A 12,673-nucleotide genomic window follows, 5' to 3' on the forward strand; every position below is an offset into this window, starting at 1 on the left:
TTTAAGGAATTGTTTTCCACAGTCAATTTTTGTGCTTCTTTTTCCAGTGTAACTCTCATTTCTCTCATTTCTTTTTCCATTTTTTCTTCTACCTCTCTCATTTGGTCTTTTTTTTTTTTTTTTTAGTGAGGCAATTGGGGTTAAGTGACTTGCCTAGGGTCACACAGCTAGTAAGTGTTAAGTGTCTGAGGCCGGATTTGAACTCAGGTACTCCTGACTCCAGGGCCGGTGCTCTATCCACTGCACCACCTAGCTGCCCCCTCATTTGGTTTTTAAAAGCTTTTTTGAGCTCTTCAAAGAAGAGTTTTTTGGTCTTTAGACAAGATCATCTCCCCACTTGAGTCTTCACTTGTAGGCATTTTGACCAACTCATCTGCATTTGAGTTTTGGTCTTCCCTTTTACCATAGCAGCTGTCAATGGTAAGGGTCCTTTTTTGTTTCTTGCTCATGTTGTAGCCTAATTTTTTGTTTGTTTTTTGTTTTTTAGTGAGGCAATTGGTGCTAAGTGACTTGCCCAGGGTCACACAGCTAGTAAGTGTTAAGTGTCTGAAGCCAGATTTGAACTCAGGTACTCCTGACTCCAGGGCCAGTGTTCTATCCACTGCACCACCTAGCTGCCCCTGTAACCTATTTTAAAATTTATCAAGTTGAAGTCTGTTCCTGGGTTACAGGGGTCACTGTTGCAAGCTATTACTGCTCTCAGCTGCCCCACTCTCAGCTGTGTGGAGTTGCAGCAGTGTTGAGCTGCCCACTAAGCTGAGCTGTGCTGAGCCACCCTCCCCTTTTATCCAGGTGAGACAGACCTTTCCTGAAGTCTTCTAAATTATCTCAAGTAGGATTGTGTGTCTGTCTTTTTGTAGGTTCTGTAGTTCAAGAATTTGTTTTAGAGGCTTGATTTAAGGTTGTTTTTGAGAGAAACTCGGGAAAGCTCAGGCAACTTTCTGGCTTCTCTCTGCCATCTTCCTGCCTACACTTTCCATGAGAATTTAGCCCTCAGATGCCTTCAATCCAAAAGTCATGCAAAGTAACTTTCTCAAGTTGGTGGGAACTCATCAGCCCCCCCCCCCCCCATCATTCTCCTTCATCCTACTGCATTGGTGCACAAAACAAGGAAAGTGGTAGTCCTGTTTAGTTCAAGATGACACATTTGAGGAAGAACATGGACAAGCTGGAGGAGCTTCCCAGGAGAATGATCTGGAATGCCATGTGGAAATCAGCTGAAAGAAACAAGGAATTTTTAGCCAGCAGAAAAGCTGATTCAGAAAGTGGAAGGGGAGATGAAAAGAATAATAATAACAACAGGTAGCATTAATATAGTGCTAGGCAGCATACTCAGTGGCTTACAGATATTATTTCATTTGGGCTTCACAAAAACCCTGAAAAGTAGGTGCTGCTGTTATTAACAATCTTTTTTTTTTTTATGGTGAGGCAATTGGGGTTAAGTGACTTGCCCAGAGTCACACAGCTAGTAAGTGTTAAGTGTCTGAGGCTGGATTTGAACTCAGGTCCTCCTGACTCCAGGGCCGGTGCTCTATCCACTGTGCCACCTAGCTGCCCCAGGTGCTGTTATTATTAACCCCATTTTACAGATGAGAAAACTGAGGCAAAATTTAAAAAAGAGGTCGAGCAATTTGCCCAAAGTCACACATTTTAGTAAGTGTCAGAACCAGATTTGAACTCAGGTCTTCCTAACTCCAGGCCACTGGAGCTACCTACAATGAAAGACAGTATATCTATCAGTCAACAAATATTTGAAGAGCTAACATTTGGAAGAAGGATTATTAGACTTGTTTTTCTTGCTCCTGCAGGGCAGAACCAGGAGGAATGAGTAGAAATTGCAAAGGGCCTGGTTTAGGCTTGCTAACATCAAGAAGTGGAATCAACTGCTTCGGGAGTTATGAACTTCCCTTCCCTGAATATTTTTTTCTTTTTTGAGGAGTCTGGATGAACACTTATTGTGGTGTTGTAGAGTGATTCTCATTAAGGTACCCTGTGGATGTTACCTTTTGCCTGCCACTTGGTTTCTCTGTGGTCAGACTCTCCCCTTTCCAGTCCATTCTCTTACTATTGCTAAGCTGCCAAAGTACTATTCTTTTTTTTTTTTAGTGAGGCAATTGGGGTTAAGTGACTTGCCCAGGGTCACACAGCTAGTAAGTGTTAAGTGTCTGAGGCTGGATTTGAACTCAGGTACTCCTGACTCCAGGGCCAGTGCTCTATCCACTGCGCCACCTAGCTGCCCCCAAAGTACTATTCTTAAAGCACAAGTCTCAACACTTTACTGCCCCTGCTACACAAATGTCAGAAGGCCTTGACTTTCTCCAGAATCAAATGCAAATTTATCTGGAATTTAAGGCCCTTCACAACCTGGATCCAATCTACCTTTCATATGTTACTTCAGATGCTAGGGCCTCCTTGCCCTTCCTCATACATGACAATACATTTCCTGTTTCTGTGGCTTAATGTAGACTGTCCCTCTTGCCTGGAATGTACTTCCTCCTCATCTCTGACTAGTTTCCTTCAAAAGGTCAGCTCATGGGCTGCTTCCTTATAAAAGACCTCTCCTGATCTGAGGACTCTGAGGCTAGTGGTTCCCTGCCCAAATTATCTTGAATTGTTTTCATTTTGCATATACTTATATGTATGGATATTATCTCTCTCAACAGAATTTAAGTGCTTTGGGGACAAGGACTGTGGCATTTTTGTTCTTTCAACCCCAACACCTAGCACAGTGCCTGGCAAACTGTGGTTTGGTCATTTTCAGTTGTGTTTCTGCCTCTTCTTGACCCCATTTGGGGTTCTCTTGGCTAGGATACTGGAGTGGTTTACTATTTTCTTCTCCTGTTCATTTTCCACATGAGGAAACTGAGGAAAGAGGTTTAAGTGACTTGCCCAGAGTCAAGTATTTGAGGCCAGATTTGAACTCAGGAAGATGAATCTTCTGGACTTCAGGGCCTGCACTTTATCCATTGTGCCACCTAGCTGCCCCACTATACTTGTTTATAAATACTGAATGATTTATGGGTTGACATATCTGAAAACCAAATCTGAAGTTTGTTAATTTAAATGATCTTTGGCAAAACAATAGCAAAGGAACCAAGATCATTTGAATAGAATTCCATTTAGTACAAAGAACTTGGGTTGGGGGAGGGTGGACAGAGTGGCAAGTGGTAGGGATAATTTTTTTAAAGTAACTTTGATTAATTAACTTGTAGGTGTGACTATTGTCAAGTCCTGAAACAAATAAAAGCCACCAATTGAGGAATAAATCATATTTAATTAAGATAACAAGGTAGCAAACCTGCTACCCTGGAGGATGTCCAGTGCATTTCCCAATTCCAAGACCTATACAAAAGCTTCTTAACACCTTTAGGAGAGGGGGAGGGGGCAGTATAAGGTAGCCAGGTCTGGTCATGAGACCTAGTAGCTCTTGGCAATCCAGGCAAAGAAAGTCACTTCATTCTGGCTATTTTGTCCTTCATGTGATGAATCCCAATGAGATCCAACTTAAGCTGGGCTCCCCACAAGGCAAAATACCTGGGGTATGGGCGAACCTAGGGTATAGTTCAGCTCAACTTAATAAAAAATATCTTAGGAGTAGAAATGTAGGGATTTTACTGAAATTCTGACATTATAAGGATCATTTAAGGCAGTGGCAGTTCATATTACATCTGGTATTAACAATTTCTGTCACTATATTAACAATTATAGTAATATTTTTCTGTTATAAAAGATGCAAAATCAATGAATTGAGTACAAGTTCTTTGGATTCCTGTTTTGGAAAAGTACTTGCAGTGAATAAATCGAAAATAATGCTTTAACAAAAGATCACATTTAGGGCTTGCTCACAACAGCTTGTGAGGGCCCAGGCTCACAGAGTTAGAACTGGAAGGTCATCTAGTCCAGTACCCTCATTTTATAGACCAGGAAACTTAGGCTAAGATCACTTTAGTAGTTGTCAGTCAGGATTTGAACTCAGATCCTCTATCACCTCCCCCCCAAGTCCAGTGTACTATATTCTCAATGTAATTATTATCCCTACATTATTTCTATAACTTATTGTCTTAGGAGGATACCTGGGAACTAAAAATTCTAAAAAAAAAAAAGAACATTCAAAAAATATTACATGCAATTGGGGAAAATATTATTTAAAAAATGAATGCTATAAACCATAATTTAAAAATAATAATAATAATTTTAAAAAGAACATTACCTGTCACATGGAGGTGAAATGATTTAGCCAAGTCATACAGCCAGTAAATAAAAGAGGTAGGATTGTAATATAGGTCTTTCTAACCTGAAATCCAACAGGCTTATCCACCCCCACAGCACAGAGGAGGAAATTGAGGTTCAGAGATTGCCTAAGATTATATCATTTTAAGTGGAGCCTGAATTTGAATTCACTCTAAATTTGGATCACAAAGACTGCTTTGTCTAGAATTCCTCCCACTTAACTACTAATGCTTGGGCATTGTCATCATCCATGTTTTCTTCTTCATTGGTGACATAAAGTGTCTTTTAATTTAAAAAAAATATTTGTGTGTATAGATCCTGTAACTCCCAAATAATTATATAGATGTAAGCAGCTCCTAATTTACTTAAGTCAGTTCATTTACGTTCCAGGTGGGTGGCCTATTGACCAAAACTTTTCTTTCCTGTGTTGTGGATTAGTGGATCTTTCTTCCCTCTTCCCTTCACTTAAGACTCCCCTCCACCCCCACGGGAATCTAGTTTCCTACTTCACTCAAGACCTGTAGCTAGAAAAAAAAAGAGAACCCCCTCCCCCCACCCCGAAAAGCCACTCCTTATCCCTCCCTTCTTTCCCTCGAGGTCACCTTTTGTTGAATTTATTTTTTTCTTTTTAACATTAAAAAAATTTTTTTTTGAGTTCCAAATTCTCTCCCTCCCTGCCTTCCTTCCCCCATCCATTCTGAAGGCAAACGATATGATACTCAGTATAAATTTGAAGTCATTTTGCTTAATGTCTTGCCCCAGGCTACTCTTCCCAGTGTTAGGCTGGTTAGGAGGGCACCAGCACGAGTAGGTGGAGATTTGTTTCAGGCTTCCCAAATAGGATTATATTTTCTGAAGGAAACAATATTACATGTGGTGTTAGGGTTTAGTGTATAGTATTCTACCTCCAGGACATTAAGTTAAATAAGCTTTTGCGAGGTGGCCTGGGCACCCGACAAATATAACATTGTTTCTATGGGAAAATACATTGAGTTCCAAACAACTCATTTATGAATTTTTAGGACACTTTTTGAGAAGTTTGGGAATGCCGTTATTCTTCATGTTACGTTTCCTAGGAACATCGGGTAATTCAGTTTTTAGTAGCCATTAACATCTTCATCCTCTCTATGGTCCTCTGCTTTGCTTTGAAAACACAAAACAAACTCCGCTCATTTTGAATCTAATTCTGGTTTTGTGTCTTTCCCCCCAGTCAAAGAATTTAACCAGATTGGAAAAGGACCTGTGTACATTTCATTTTCATTCTTAAAGCCCTACCCTGTTTATGGTTGTTGTTATTTATTGCAATCCAGGTGCCATCCGCCTAATTTTTTCTTATTACAAGCATCTATCCTCAACTTTCTCCCTCATTTTTTCACCCATCGGAAATCAATCTCAAGACAGTGAAGCACTTCACTCTACCCACGAGGAGAAAGCAATGTACCAATTACTTAGCTCATTCTCTCTCTCTCTCTCTCTCTCTCTCTCTCTCTCTCTCTCTCTCTCTCTCTCTCTCTCTCTCTCTCTCTCTCTCTCTCTCTCTCTCTCTCTCTCCCCCCGAGGAATCCTGGGATTTGTAGTCTTTATGACCCCAAGTTACAGTTTTTCGGGGCCAGACGCAAAAGAAGGAACTACCAATCCCGGAGGGCCAAGAAAGGAAAGTGTAAACTAAGAGGTGGGAGGGGCAGAGGTCCCTTCCCTCTCTTCTCCACCCCCATCCTTTTATCCAAGTACGCACAGTTTAGCTAACTGTGGCATGGTCTCCCAGATCTCCCAGGCTTGCTTATTCGTCCAGTCGAGTGACGACAGCAAAGCGAGGGAAGAAGGAAAGGAGGAGGCGGAGAGACTAGCTCCTCCCGCTTCTTTTAATGTCAACTCGGGGAATGGGTTGATTTGACACATTCCCAGTTGCTGGGAGATTACCCAGTGGTTATTAGGCTGGGAAGTGGAGGGATAGATGGGCGTGAGAGGAGGGAGAGGGGAGGCAGTTCCCACTCTGGCTGCTGTAGGGACTCCACAAAGAAAGAAAGAAAGGAAGACAGACAGCAACAGACAGGAATAAAAGGAACAAAGACTGAGGTCTAATACTGGGGAAGGAGGGGTAGAGAAAGAGGGACAGCATGGCACAGATAGAGCTAAGGATCACATAAAATCGATTATTCTGGGAGGGAAAACCAGAAGCCACTCCGTTCCCCCGGCCCCCACCCCCTTTCTCTCGCTCCCTGTGCTTGGAGAAAAGAACCTGGGGTGTTTAGGGGCAAGAAAGAGGAGTGGGGAAGGCGAGGCTAGCAGAGACCTCTCTCTATAGAACTGGCTTCCTTGGTGAAAGAGGAAACGAGCTTCCCATGCTTTTTCTTCCCTGGTTCCGAGCATTGACTATCCCGGTCTCCCTCAGTGTATAGATGCCTCCCACGTCTCAGACGAGGAACATGGGGGCTGTGTGTTCGTAAATCTCTTGGTAACTGGGGTGGGGGCTCCAGGAAACAGCCTGGAGTATGAGGAGTGAGGGGACTGGATACTTCTTATTTTTGGGTTTCCCTCCATTTCCTTAGAAGTCAAGAGAACGAGTTGGAGTGTCTCGGTTAGCTTTGTTTTTTATATTTTTTTGGTCCGGTGGCAGCTGCTGTCTGGAAGAAGAGTCTTCCCAGCAGGGAGGCGGACAGAAGTCTTTGCGTGTGTGTGTGTGTGTGTGTGTGTGTGTGTGTGTGTGTGTGTATGGGGCGGAGGGGGGGGGACTGCAAGCTGCCTTGGAGGCGACCGCCTAGCGCCGCTTGCTGGGGGTCTGACCTTTGCTTCTTCCGGGGGCGATGCGAGCTGAGGACCCCCGCAGCTGCGCTTCAGTACCACGCACAGCCCCAGAGCTAGGGAGCAGGCGAGTGTGCTAGACCCTGAACAGAGAGGGAGTCCTGAAGTGACATGGACAAGCTGAGACCAGGGGAGCGGAGCACCAGTCCAGAGCAGGAGGGTTGCCCCATCTGAGGGGCTTAACCCCAGAGAAGGAGGAGAAAGAGGAGGAGCCCGAGGGTGCAGAAGCAACCACTCCCGCCCCACCGACGCTTACACCCATCTCCCACACTGGGGCCGCGAGGAGGCGAGGAGACGGAAAATCTCTGAAGCGCCCGCCCGGGCTCCTTCCAGCAGGCGCTGGGGAGAGCATTTGCAAACAAGTGTCTGTCGCGGTCTACCCGAGGCCCACCCCCACTGGCGTCCCTTCCTCACTCCGGGGCTGGCTTTTATGGGGCAAGCGGAAGACGTTCAGCCACTCGCCACACAATCCGCGAGCAGCCGCTGCCGAGACCTTGTCCTCCCGCTCCTCCTAGTCCCATAGTCCCAGCAACGCGGCGGCGGCTCAGGGTGTGGAGAAGTCCGCTTTGCAAACAGCTGGGCGGACTGGGGGCTCGCAGCTGGACCAGCGTCCGGGCATTCGCAAGGATCTATACCGAGAAAAGCAACGTGGTTTTGTTTTGGATTTTGTTCTCGTTTCCCTCCCCCACCGCCGGGAAGCTTCGGGGGTGGCTCGGGCTACCTCCCATTTTCCATCTCTTTCTCTCCGGGGAAGAGCTGCCGCCTGGAGAATGGATTATAATAAACCTGGCGAAGGGGAGAGGAGCAGCTAGTGAAGCTCTGTGCGCGCCCACCGCCGCTGTCCCTACAGTCGAGTTTAGAGCCCGCCACCCTAGACATCCCCCAGCAGGGGTCATCTGGAAGAGGGCTTAAAAATCAACTACCAGAGCCGAGAAAGGGGCGCGGAGAGGAGAGCGAGTGCATTGTGCTGTGTGCTGTGTGCTGTGTGCTGTGTGCTGTGTGCTGTGTGCTGTGTGCTGTGTGTGTGTGTGTGTGTGTGTGTGTGTGTGTGTGTTGGTGTATGTGAGCGCGCATGTTGTGTGTATGGAGGAGGGTGTCATTTTTTCTCCCTCACTGGGCTTAATTTCATGACCCCTCCAACACGTGATAGAATTGATTAATAATAGTGGGGTGGTGGGGAATTCCTTCCCTGAGGAACCTTTCTACTATGACAGCCTTGGTCTTCAAAGGGTTAACTTGGGCTACTTGGCAAAGTTATCACTGGAACGGTAACCTATTTGGGGAGTTTTAATTCGAGCTTCTGCCGGTGGCCAAGGGGCTCTAGAGAGTGGGGTTGTCTCCATTAAGTGGTTTGTGCTTTTTTGGGGGGCGGGGTGGGGAGTTCGACCCCCCCCAATTGTCTACCCTCTTTGATGACTCCTGGAGGCGGTGGGCCCATGAAAGACTGCGAGTACAGTCAGATCAGCACTCACAGCTCCTCTCCCATGGAGTCTCCCCATAAGAAAAAGAAAACCGCGGCCAGGAGGAAATGGGAGGTTTTCCCAGGGAGAAACAAATTCTTTTGTAACGGGAGGATCATGATGGCTCGGCAGACCGGCGTCTTCTACCTGACCCTCGTCCTCATCTTGGTCACCAGCGGACTCTTCTTCGCATTCGAGTAAGTGGACCATACAAACCTATTCACCCTCTTTGGCCCATGCTTCTCACTCCTCTGACCCCACCTCTTTTATTTACTTTCGTTTTCTAGAAGCTGTAACTACTGTATATGTTATATAACCAATCTCGGTGGGAATTTTTTTAGGGTTTTGGATCCACAGAAATAATGCTCTCCTGAATCAGATTTCTGAGAACACCGGGAGAGATTGCAAGGGGTACACACTCTGGTTAACTCCCTGTGGCTTTCCTGTTCTCACGATGAACAAGGATGGAGAGCCATTGGTAACTGAACTGAGCCTTTACTTTTTTTCCCCCTCTGCTAAGTTTCAAAGTATTTAAAATTCATTGATAGGGCAATTTGGGGCATTCTGTGGCACTTCCTAATTACTAGATCTTCTGTGTTCTCTAAGAGATAAAGAGGTTTTGCTATTTCAAACATCTAACTGCAACCCAAACAGTATGAATGTGGATTATTTTACTTTGATCAGCCTTTTGACCAACAGTTATTCACTCCTGTTTGTGCCTAAAATATTTCCAAAAAAGTTGCCTCTTTACTTATTAGTAGGTTTCAAAAACAAATTATCTTCAGGAACAGGTGAGTGTAGAGACTTAAGGCCTTTTTTTACAAGGATGAAACTAAAGGGGAAACTTCTTACTCTGGAAACAGCTTGGTTGGACTTTGTGATTTGGTCAGGGAAAAGAATGCCTGTGGCTTGCTTACTATTTTCAGGAAAACCAGATTGGGCCAATTTGCAACTCTGCCCTTGTGCCAGCTTGCAAGAAGGTCTTCTAATTTATTAATAGGTATTAGGCAAAACAGTTTAACTACACTCCAGAACTAATTTCAATGTCTATTATGGAATCCAGTAATATGAGGATAGAATCTTGGATTGAACCTGAGATGATAGGAGGGCTCTTGGCAATTTGTGGTTACAGTGTTATCTATTCATATGCATGTGTGTAAACGGAGATATAGATAGATTTTCTTTTAGCCTCTGCAGGAGCTACCCATGCAGGCATGATGGTACTCTTTTCAGTAAGTACAGATTCTCAGTTCCATCGGGTTGATTAACTCAACAATGTTTATTTTGGATCCTGATAAGCAGATATAACTTTGTATCTTGTGTTTGTTTTTACCAAATGTTGTCTAGAGTGCAAGTGAATGATCTCTTGACAGGTCAGCAACTTTCCTGCAGAGACATCTGAATGACCGAGGTGAAATAATTTGTTTGAAAATTCTGCTAAGCTGAAAAACATTTTTTTTTAAAGTGATAGTTACCACCACCACCACCCCCCCTTCAACTTTTTTCCTATTTATTCCTTCTACCTCCCCCATCTTCAAAACAACAAAAAGTTCTAATTTAAATGAGTTTTCCAAGTGTTTCCTTGGAGTTTAATAATTAGAATCTTTTTGGGTTATAAGTAGTAGGAATACTGCTTAAGGACTGATGGTGTGTCTAGAAGAGGCGGTGTAGCTCATTAGAACCAAAGGCCAGGGAGCTGTTCTGTTGTAATTGCAGTGTAAACTTGGGATAGTTACTGGTTCTTAAAAAAAAAAAAAAAGAACCTAAAAGAACCCTGTGAAAAAAGGGAGTCATACACAAGGGATTTTATGAAAACTACTAAGTGCTTTGCATTTAAGTTCTAAGGACAGCGGCACATGGAAAGTAGAGACCCTTTATAATTCCATGGAAAGGTCATCTATTTGATAGGTGGTCCACTAGACAGGGTTCACAATACTAATAACTTCTGTATGAAATTTGTCTGAAAGATCACCTGTATTTAAAACCACATCAAAAGATCTGTTTTCTGTACATTCATGGGCAAACGGAAAGGAAATGATCTTTGTCCTGGTTGAATCCACTTTTCTAGCCATTTCAAACACATAGATTTGTTCATTTTGTGGTCATATTCCTGAGCTTTGTACATGAGTACATTTGATATAAAATAATATTTCATGTCATGTATACTAAAAATGCTACTATATGATTAGGGAGTCCCTAAGTTATTACTTTTGTCAGCTTTTATTTTGCTCTCTTAAGCACAGCATCTAATGAAGCTGCCATAAATTTGTTTTCATTTCTTGATATATTTCCTTATACTGCAGGGTATATGGTTTTTTTTTTTTTTATAAAGGGTTCCCCATAGTTCTCACTAGCAGGTTGTTAGGGATCTTGCTCTGTGTCAGCATTATGTTAACTGGTGGGTGTAGAAATAAAAGCGTGTGATGGGATTTTATTAGCTACCATTTGTAGTAACATTTTAAATACCAGCTATATGTCTATCTGTGTATGTTGTTCTCCCTGAGTTTGGTTAGGTAGCTTTGAAATTCAAGGAACCAGGTAACTCATCCTTGAAATAATGGTACAGTTGAGAAGTATTACTTTTAGAAAATACAGATGCCATTGGATTCATATGGTCCATGGAAACTTGATTTTTTTCCATTAAGAACATATGCTTCAATATTTGCATATTTCCTTCACTAATCACTAATTGAATAGTGAAATAAAGTAACTTTGGTCAAATCAATTTCATAGGACCTGGAAGAACCAATTAATGATGCTGTGGAAGTGAAATATAGCAATTATCTACAAGAATGCCCATACTACAGATCAGAAGATGCTAAGGATGCCTACGTTTCATGCCTGGATATCTCTAACATTAATAGAATTCTACTGTGCAACATTAGATTCTGCTTGGCTCTAGCTATAGGAATGGAGATAACACATTTTTAAAAAGAATGGGAAAACCCGAATTTGTAGCCAATCCACAAATTATTCTGCATCAAACTTCTTTCACCTTCTCCTGTTAGCTACTTCCCCTGGCCTCTAAATCTTAAAATCGTTCAGTCAGGTTTGATACAGATAGATTCATTGTTACTCAGCAAATAGTTCTGAAAGTGAACTTAAGAAAGGACTTCTTGAAAACTGAGAGCTCTTTTCACTAAGGCTACTTAGTATCATGAGCTAAGTATGCAAGAGCAGTCAGAATACTAGGTACAACTAAAACATTACAGGATGAGAAAAGGCAAAAGCATTGGAACTGGATTAAATTCTGGGGTTAGAACAACAACAAAAAAATCTATAGCCTCTGCTCTCCAGGTACTTAGATTTAGAGGTGGGAGGGACCTGAAAGGTAATCTACTCTTTAACTCTTCTTAATTTTACAGGAGGAAATGGGAAGTCAGGAATGGTGAAATGATTTACCCAAGATCACTTAGCTAATAAGGGGAAAATCCAGCATTCAAACTAAAGCCTTCTGACCTGTGAAAATAGACACTGTCTAAACTTACATGTTCTGTTTCCAGGCTTTTGTACAGGTTTGAAGAGCATCTATATATGACCCATTCAGGCTACCAATGATGGTACCAGGAAATAGTGACTGTGCTCTACTATTGTCACTGAAAGAATAGGATTATTTACAGATATGATGGAGACACTTCAATTGTTTTCTAGGACATCCCACCTCAACACAGAAAAGGTCTTAAGAGACCTTTTTGAAAGGCAATAATAAGAATCTCATGTCCATTTTTTGGATTTCATAATGTATTCCAGGAGCTTCTTTCAAGGAGGGACGAAGGGCTGTTTATATGTACTTCCCCCCAACCCCTCCACCTCCCATATGGACTGCTGATAGAATGTGACAGGATTTCAGAGTTATAATCTTAACTATCTTTATTATTTTTGTGTGTGTGGGGGGTTTTGGGGGGGGGCAATGAGGGTTAAGTGACTTGCCCAGGGTCACACAGCTAGTAAGTATGAAGTGTCTGATGCCGGATTTGAACTCTGGTCCTCCTGACTCCAGGGCCAATGCTTTATCCACTGTGCCACCTAGCTGCCCCTTTAACTATCTTTAAAAGGATGTCAGAAAGCTGATTGTGTGGACTATCAGAGCATCTCACTGCTTCCCATTACCAGTAAGAGCGTCCAGACTATCTCTGCAGCATAGTCAATCACATCCTCTTAGAACTGCAATTTGGAGAGAG

The 12,673-nt window shown here is 43.1% G+C and overlaps 1 protein-coding gene across 5 annotated transcripts in view; it reads left to right on the plus strand.

Moving 5' to 3' along the window:
* The first annotated feature begins 6,712 nt into the window (after positions 1–6,712).
* ZDHHC14 (zinc finger DHHC-type palmitoyltransferase 14) overlaps positions 6,713–12,673 on the plus strand; it is a 374,077-nt gene continuing 368,116 nt past the window's right edge. For 2 of the 5 annotated variants that reach the window (XM_044004826.1, XM_044004827.1), the window contains exon 1: positions 6,713–8,689. In XM_044004826.1, the coding sequence (XP_043860761.1) occupies positions 8,445–8,689 (245 nt within the window). In that variant the 5' untranslated portion in view covers positions 6,713–8,444. The remainder of the gene's footprint in view (positions 8,690–12,673) is intronic. The other 3 variants (XM_044004828.1, XM_044004825.1, XM_044004824.1) reach the window with 3 other exon arrangements.

This window comes from Dromiciops gliroides, chromosome 4 (assembly GCF_019393635.1).
Source record: "Dromiciops gliroides isolate mDroGli1 chromosome 4, mDroGli1.pri, whole genome shotgun sequence".
Lineage (NCBI taxonomy): Eukaryota > Metazoa > Chordata > Mammalia > Microbiotheria > Microbiotheriidae > Dromiciops > Dromiciops gliroides.